Source organism: Parus major, chromosome 18, assembly GCF_001522545.3.
Source record: "Parus major isolate Abel chromosome 18, Parus_major1.1, whole genome shotgun sequence".
Taxonomy (NCBI): Eukaryota; Metazoa; Chordata; class Aves; order Passeriformes; family Paridae; genus Parus; species Parus major.
This window is the reverse complement of record NC_031786.1, coordinates 10,054,731-10,063,353: the sequence shown is the minus strand read 5'-3', so window position 1 is coordinate 10,063,353 and position 8,623 is coordinate 10,054,731. Positions and strand designations below refer to the sequence as shown.

The window sequence follows — 8,623 nt, the reverse complement described above, 5'->3', positions numbered from 1 at the left end:
TAGAATAGAATAGAATAGAATAGAATAGAATAGAATAGAATAGAATAGAATAGAATAGAATAGAATAGAATAGAATAATGAAGGGCTGCTTTTTGGCCTTGGTTCCCAGAAAGAACCAAGATAGGATGGAGCCCCTGGGGCTCTGGAATTTTGTTTTTCTGGCTAGGGAAAAGGTAAGGAAAAGTCCTGGAATTAGCTACCAATACAATAATGGGCCCCAAATATGTGTGTAAAGAACACAGAGAATAGGTAAAAGGAAAAAGGAAAAAATAGAATTCATCACCAGCCCCTCGTGCTCCACCTCACCTTGAGCTGCCGGCGAACTCGCTCGATGAAAAACCTCCAGCAATTCTCCCTGGAATCCAGCAGGCCCTGGCCTCTGACTTCATTCCTCACACTGCTGATGATGTTTTCCACTTCATCATCAGGGAAGAGATCTGGGATTTCCCCTAGGAGAAGGGGACACGTTTGGGTTTACAGGTCTGGGTGTTGCTCTAGAGCAAAGGGAAGCTGCTGCCTCCCTCTTCAGGGGCTCAGGCAAGTCTCCTCCTGAGGAAAAACCCCTGCCCAGGTGCCCCTGGGCCCCAGAAGCACCAAAGGGGCACAGAAGGTCATTCTGCTGAAAAAGAAACACCCTTGAGAACAAACTTCCTTATAAAACACAAGGGAAAAGAGCGTAGAATAGAATCAAAGTGCAAAAAACCCAATTTTTTTTTAGCTCTGCAGTCTAATTAGATTACAAAAGCTCATTTCATCATTGCCCCTTTGTCTGTTCCAGAATTCCAGGTGCTACCAGGAGCAAAGCCCCACTGGAGAGGGGGAAAAGCAGAGCATGAGGGTGGTACCTGATGCCAAGAAGTCGTTGACCAGCACCAGGAACTGCTCGTCCGGCAGCTGCGCGTCGCTCAGCAGGAACACGGAGCCCACGCTCTTCAGCCCAGCCTTCAGGTACAGGTTTGCCAGGTCTGCCTGCAGGTGGGAAACCAGGAGGGCTTACACCTCCACACTGCAAAGCATGGGCCAGATGTAGAAATGGGATCATTCAGAACCTTCCCAGTCTCTGGGAACGTCAGCACAGCCGAGGGCTGGTGCTCGGGGCCGGGCTGGGGAGTTCTCAGGTGTGGCCAGCTCAGGGCACTGCCAGGAGAGGCCAGGTCTGGCTGCAGACACACTCCAGCAAGGCATTTGCTGCTCTTCACAGCACCACGTCGTGTCTGGGGTGTTTCAGTGTCTCAGGGACACAGAATCATTTAGGTTAGAAGAGCCCTCTAAGGACATCATATCCATCAGATCCATCAGATCCATCACATCCATCAGATCCATCACATCCATCACATCCATCACATCCAGCTGCTCCCCGAGAGGGGCCAAGGCCACCACTAACCCATGTCCCCAAGTGCAACATCCACACTTTTAAATCCCTCCAGGGCACTTTCACCGCCTCCCTGGGCATCTGTGGCAGGGCTGGACAGCCCTTCCAGTGAAGAAATATTCCCTAATATCCACCCTGAGCCTCCCCTGGCCCAGCCTGAGGCCGTTCCCTCACCTCCTGCCCCTGTTCCCTGGGAGCAGAGCCCGACCCCCCCGGCTGTCCCCTCCTGCCAGGGACTTGTGCAGAGCCAGAAGTTCCCCCTGAGCACCTTTTCTCCAGCCTGAGCCCCTTCCCAGCTCCCTCAGCTGCTCCCAGCTCCATCCCTGCCCTGGACACGCTCCAGCCCCTCCATGTCCTTCCTGTGCTGAGTGTCCCAGAGCTGTCCCCAGCACTGGAGGTGCCCCAGCAGTGCCAGCACAGGGGATGGGCACTGCCCTGGCCCTGCTGCCACCCCAGGGCTGGGACATTCCAGGTGGCCTTGTCCTCTCCCACCTGGCCACACCTGGGCTCACGGTCATCCTCCTCCATTCTATTTCCCAACACCCAACAAACCTTCAGGGCAAATTCTTTCTCTTTCCCCTCCACCTCAGCCCTTCAAAGTCCCCCACCTTGAGGTCAGGGACACCGTAGCCTTTCCTCAGAGTGATCTGGAAGACTTCCAGGGAGCTGAGGAAGGCTGCCAGGCGGGTCAGGCTCTGCTTGCCGCTGCCTCCCACGCCGACCAGCAGCGCGTTGCCCCGCGGCGCCTCCAGGACGCGGTTGATGCGGCAGCTAAATTGAAGTGTACAGAACCTCTCGTTAATAAGAGCATTTCCCTATTTCTCTGCCCGCTGCTTTTCAATACATATTTTATTCGCTAAGAAATTGTTTTCTGAGCAGGATGAAGAACGTCAGTTTCGGAGATGTGGCAGAAATCGGTGCCAGCACAGGGGACAGGCGCTGCCCTGGCCCTGCTGCCACCCCAGTGCTGGGGCAGCCCAGGGGCCACTGGCCTTTGTGCCCACCTGGCCACACCCTGGCTCATGTCCTGTCACCAGCACCCCCAGGGCCTTTTCCCAAGCAGCTTTCCTGCTCTCTGCCCCAGCCTGGAGCATTCTGTGAGGTCACTGTGCCCCAAGTGAAGGCACTTGGCCCTGTAGAACTACAGATTATTTGCCTCAGCCCACAGATCCATATTCCTACATCCTCCAGGAAACTCCACAAAACCATCTGCACAGACAAATGATGGGGACATAAAGGCAGAAAAGCCCCTTACACGTGGCACATGGCATCCTCAAACAGTACCAGGTTCATGGCAGCGTTGACGTCATTGTAGCTGTCCAAGGCTTCCACGAGGATCTGGTTCAGCTCCTCCCAGCTTGGAACTGACCTATAGCCAGGTTCCCCAAGGCCTTTGGCAAAATGGCAATAAATATTCATGTGTTTAACCTGCTCTAAAGTGTCTTCAATGTCCTGTAAAAGAGAGGAAAATAGTATAGAACAAATAGAGGAAAACCCACTGCAGCTCCGAGCCACCTTCCAAGGGAACTACCGTGTTCCAGCCTTTTTGTGTCCACAACTTTGCACCTGCATGTCAGAAAAGGGGAAAGAGGCACAGGAGTGAAAGAGTGGGAAAAGAAAACCCCCAGTACTGATTTCCCTTCCAATAAACCCAATCTGTCCCGTTGTCATCAGAATTAGACCTCATCAGACCTCAACCCTTACATCGTAGCATTTCTTCACCATCTCCCGCTGGATTTTATCAAAAGTGTCACAATCCATTTCTTCAGCCATCCTGTCACGGTACACCCTGCTTGACTCGTGCAGGTAGAGCTTCACCAGGTCCTGGGGCTGCTTCAGACATTCAGGGGTAGAGAACAGGAGGCCCTGTGGAGAGCACAGACAGTCAGGAAACCCAGGCTTGACCCTGAGGGACCCCAGGCCAGCACCCACCCTGCAGAGTCCCCCTTAGAGCAGCCTGCACCTGAGCCCACACCAAACCCCCCAGGGATGTGTCCTTTGTTAATCCAAAACTCCCAGAGCTGCTTCTCAACCCAGAAGTGTTTGAGTTGGAAGGGACCTTCAAGATCATCCCATCCTACCTCTGCCATGGGGACACCTTCCCCTGTCCCAGGCTGCTCCAGCCCCAGTGTCCAGCCTGGCCTTGGGCACTGCCAGGGATCCAGGGGCAGCCACAGCAAATCTGGGCACCCTGTGCCAGGGCCTGCCCACCCTCACACAAAGGAATATCCCAATATCCCATCTAAACCTAATCTCTGTCAGTGGGAAGTCATTCCCTATGTCCTGTCACTCCATCCCTTGTCCAAAGTCCCTCTCCAGCTCTCAGAGCCCCCTCAGGCACTGGAAGGCCACAGTGAGGTCACTTCAGAGCAATCCTCAGGCTGAACAACCCCAATTCTCCCAGCCTTTCTTCAGAGCAGAGCTGTCCCATCCCTCTGATCATCCTGGTGCCCCTCTGGACTCTCTCCAGCAGCTCCAGGTCCTTCCTGGGAGGTCCCCTGGTGCTGGGACCCCTGAGCTGGACAAGTGCTTCAGGTGAGGTCTGACAACACAGCACAGAGGGGTAGAATCACCTCCCTCAACCTGCTGCCCAAACAGCCTGGGGATGGCTGTTCCCCACATCCTTTTGGAGGTTTCTATCCATCACACCCATTTCAATCCCCCACCCAGCCTCCCCTGCCCGGGCTGGGGTCCTGCTCCCAGCAGGTGTGGCCCTGCAGAGCCAGGCAGCAGCCCAGACTTGTGGTTCTCCCATCCCAACCCCATGCCACGAGTGCTTTGTCAAGAAGGAAAAATGGTTTGGAAACGTTACTGGTGGCTATTTTTTCTTTTAATCAATTAATTCTAATTAGGTGCATTCTGCCTGCAGGAAATATCAGTTGCTGTCTGCTTAGCACAGTATGTTTACCATGAACTCCATTAAAATGCATAAAAGAATTATATTTCAAAGAGGTGTCGCCTATACTAAGCCTATTAGCAGCACACAGGGTTTTCAATGGTATGAATTAAACAGACAGCTTTTATTCCTAACATCTAATTATTTATACATTAAATATTAAATGCATTGAAAGCAATGTAAAGCAGGCCCTCTCAGCTCACTGGTCCATGGCTCAGATTGTTTGGGTTTCACATCTGTCATTACAGCTGTCAAATTATTTTATTTATTCCAGAAAAAAAAATAAAATTGGTGAGAAAAGCTGACAACTCAAAGAGAGGAAGGAGAAACACATCAGATCTTAAACTGATTAAAACAGAATTCAGAATCACTCAATCCCTCTAAAGGGACTGAAACACCCCAAAAACAGCAGGGACACATGGCTGTGGGTCACTGCATCTGGGATGGAGGTGTGGACAACATTAAAAAGAAACAAATGAAAAAGAGGGTAAGAGGATGGAGAACCCCTTGAAAGGAGAATGAGGAGCATTCCTGTCACCACCCCCTGGCCCAGAGGTGGATCTGGCAGGATGTTTTCTGTTACCCCCCAACCCTGGCACATTCAGCAGATCAAATTGAAGCCTCCCACTCTCTTGATGCTTCTGTTCCCTCCCTGCACCTCTCAGAGCCCAGATGAGCTGAAGGCAGATTTAACACAACCCACATCTCCCGTCCCAGCTGCTGATGCTCAGCTGAGCACAACCACAGGCCTCCCTCCTTCCTGACACTCTGCAGTTATTCACTTGCTCAAGGTCCTGGTCCCACATTTCCCTGTCTGTCATTCCTTCAGCTCCTGTCTGGCAGGCACAAGCACTGAACTTGCACGTACCCACTTTGTGAAACAGATGTTAACAAGGACAGTGACAAATTGCCAGCTGGGGGTTTAGAACAGGCTATGGTGCTGACCCTCACTTTGGCTGCTGAGGAATTTATCAAATTTTATTAATCAGCCTGAAACTCTGAAAGGCTCTTTGAGCAGTAACACCGGCTGCTTCAAAGCAGGAGACTGCTGGGGAAAACAGAAAAACAAAATCCCACCAAGGATGGAATACAACACTTCTGAAGCTGAACTACCTCACTTTGGTACAGTGGCTGGTAATTCAGTTTCAGTGGTAAAATCAAAGCTGGCTTGGATTGATTTATCAGCTCTTTAAATGCCATCCTGCATGCACAATGCTGAGCACCTGAGAGTGGCACCAAGCTGTCCTGGCTCTGGCAGAGCAGCTGAACCAGTCTCTGCTGTCCTCAGGACCAGCCCACAGAGCACCCAGACCCTGCCCCATGCAGGAAGAGCTTCCCTGTGTGCTGGGGGGTGCCATGGACCCCCACACCCACACCAGTGGGATGGGGCTCACCAGGACAAGCCCAGCTCCATCACACCCACGGGAGCCCAGAGTTGTCTCCAGTTTGTCCTTTCTCCAGCCAGAGACACTTCACACCCCTCAAAATTGACACCTCCTTCTGGAACTGTGCATCCCTCCCCATTGGCCAGAGGAGGCTGGAAAGTAAATAAGCTTTAGACTGATTTTTCCCCACAGTCATGAGTGATGGCTCTGGAATCCTTCCAACACCAGTCAAGAGTCAGGGAATGGCCCAAGGTCACCCCCATAGCTCAGGGGACACCCGTGCCATGTCATTACTGAGTGGGACACTGTGTCTGCCTCAGCAAGGGCCAGAGGGACCTCAGCTGCCCCTGACACCAGGACAAACCCCACAGGACAGGAGCTGCACTTACTTGGAAGATATTGGAGAAGTCTCTGAGGTTGAAAACGTAGTGGAACTTGACAGCTGTGGGCAGGAAAGTGGCAGCCACCCTCCGATGCAGTCCCAGGGCCAGGGCAATGAGCTGCTGGGCTGATTTTTGCACAGCCTCTGAGAAATTCCCAGTGGCCAGGTGCTGCACTAAGATGGTGCTGTAGATCCTGGACAAGGCATCCTGATCAGGGTTGGAGAGAGCGAAGACACAGAAGTGACGCTGAGAAAGAGAAAGTGAGATGTGGAAAGGTCAGAGAGATGGGAAATCACCAAACCACAGCCCTTCCTGTGGCTGGACACAGCTCTGAACAATCTCATCTGGGCTCCACTTCCCAGGAAAGGTTGGTCCAGATGATGCTTTGAGGTCCCTTCCAGCCTGGGATGCTCTGTGGTCTCATGACTTGTGAAGTCCACCAGAGCTGTGTGCCAGCAGAGGACAGCTGGCAGGTGCCACCTTCTGCTGCCTTGACACAGCATTTGCAGTGGCTTTTCATGAGGGAAGCTCAGTCCATTGAAGAGCTGAAAGGTCTGCAGGTCCCCTGGGGAAGCTCAGGCCTGTCTCTGGTAGGAGCAGCCCCTGGGAGGTGCCACCTCCCAGAAGACTCTTTGTTGATTAGGAACTTGCAGAGGAAGAGAACATAGAATGATTAAGGTTAGAAAAGACCTCTAGAATCATCCAATCCAACCTTTGAACAAATCCCAAACCATGCTGTGGAGTGCCACATCTACTCATTTTTGAACATATCCAGAGCTGGTGACTTCACCACTTCCCTGGGCTGAAATTTCCAATGCCTGACCACCAAAAGACTTCCAAGAGCTATGGTCCAGCAGTAAGTATCAGCTAGAGGAAGGTAAAAATCTGCCTGTCTGAACCAGACGTTTTCCTGAGAGTGGGTGTCCAGCTGGCTGGGCACTTGTGACTTCTTCCTCCCACTGAGCAGCAAAACAAGAGGAAACACAAGGGAGAAAAGCAGCAATTCTGCTGCCTGTCCATCAGGATCTGCCTCTCCTGAAGCCTTGAGCTGAGCAATCCACCCAAAAATCAAGGCTGTGGAGCAGGGCTTTACCTGGAGCCGGGGGTTGATGGTGAAGCTCCCTGCAGTGGGGTTCATGCAGGACACGTACTGCACATTGCTGATCTCCTTCAGGGACAGCCTGCTCCTGTCGTACCTTGGGGCACAGCAAAAGCCACAGATGGTGAGCACAGCCAGGTCACTGTCCCCTGAGTGTGTCTGTGAGCTGCCAGGACCCTGCTGGCTTCAGGGGGCCACAGAGGCTGCTGTGTGTCTGCACGTGGCCCAGCACACAGGGGGAAATCCTGGGGGGAAATCCTGCAGCTGACATTTCCATCAGCTGGTAACAAGTGCTGAGCAAAGCTCTCAGGCCAGACCCAGCACTGGCACAGAAACTGTGGGAAACCACAGGAGTGTCTCTGGTCCAGGAGAGCCCCTGGGCCACTGCTGCAGCCAGAGCAGCCCAGGGGAGCTGGAGCTGTGCTCCTGTCCCTCCTCAGCACCCTGGGCTGAACAGAGCACTGGGGCTGCAGTGCCCAGAGGTGCTGCTGAGAGCAGGGCAGGGAGCCTGGAGCTGCCTGGGAGGGGACAGGTGGCACTCGGTGTCCCCTCCACGTGCCATTGCTCCCAAACATCCCACACAGCTCTCCTCTTGCCCAGCTCCCCAAACCCACAGCCTGAATTTCTGCTTCCACCCTGCTGTGGTTGGGGAGATTTTGCTCAAGTCTGGACACACACAGAGCTGAGGAGAGTGGGAATGTCTCTGTGTCTCTGCCTTGTTTCTCCTGTGGGAGAGCTGTGAGTATTCCTGTCCCACTGCCTGTGGTGTAAAACACTCCTTCCAAAACACAGCTGCTGGTTTTCCTACAGATTACCTCTGCCTGGAAAACAACAGCCTGCTGCTGCCTGACTGAAAACAGCATCAGGAGCTCCCAGCAGGGCAGTCCAGGGCCTCCCTCCATGCTCAGCACCACAGGGGATGTTTGCTGGGGCCATGGGGCACCCCAGGGTGCACAGTGCTCTCCTCACCCACAGCCTGCCAGCCAGCTCCAACACAGGGAAGAGGGCTCTGCATTCACCTCAAACCCTGTTCCCAACACCAGACTGCACAAAAAGGTCTCAGCCCAGAGCCCCAGCAGCCTCGTACCAGTGGCCATAGTCCAGGTGCTGCCTGAGCAGGGTGTGGGGCTGCACGGTGCCGTACGCGTCCACCTCGGGCATGTTCAGGTCGTCCATGAAGTACACCAGCCTCTTGGTGCCTGGAGGGCCGTAATTCCTGCCAGCCTTTTTCTCCAGAGGCTTCTCCAGCACTCCTGTAGGGACAGCAGTGACTGGGAATGATTGCTCAGCCCAGCCTCTGCCTGCTGGGAGCAGACAATGCCTCAGTTTCAGCTGTGACATTTCCCAGGTTCTGCACTGGTACCTAACTCTGAACTGCACACAAAGTGTCAGCAAGGTCTCCTCACAGCTCAGGCACACACAACAATCCTTCTCCAGCCCCACAACCAAGGACAGCGCTGCAGCTCCAGGCCCAAAAAGTGCAACCAG

At 53.4% G+C, this 8,623-nt stretch overlaps 1 protein-coding gene across 1 annotated transcript in view; it reads right to left on the bottom strand.

The window, feature by feature from the left end:
* Positions 1-8,623, bottom strand: part of DNAH9 (dynein axonemal heavy chain 9) — a 147,403-nt gene that overhangs the window by 89,024 nt on the left and 49,756 nt on the right. Inside the window, exons 37-45 of the mRNA XM_033518809.1 lie at positions 8,223-8,388; positions 7,130-7,232; positions 6,043-6,282; positions 3,077-3,238; positions 2,628-2,824; positions 1,981-2,143; positions 846-969; positions 284-449; positions 117-162 (exon numbers count right to left, since the gene is read on the bottom strand). Coding sequence (XP_033374700.1) covers positions 117-162; positions 284-449; positions 846-969; positions 1,981-2,143; positions 2,628-2,824; positions 3,077-3,238; positions 6,043-6,282; positions 7,130-7,232; positions 8,223-8,388 — 1,367 coding nt within the window. The remainder of the gene's footprint in view (positions 1-116; positions 163-283; positions 450-845; positions 970-1,980; positions 2,144-2,627; positions 2,825-3,076; positions 3,239-6,042; positions 6,283-7,129; positions 7,233-8,222; positions 8,389-8,623) is intronic.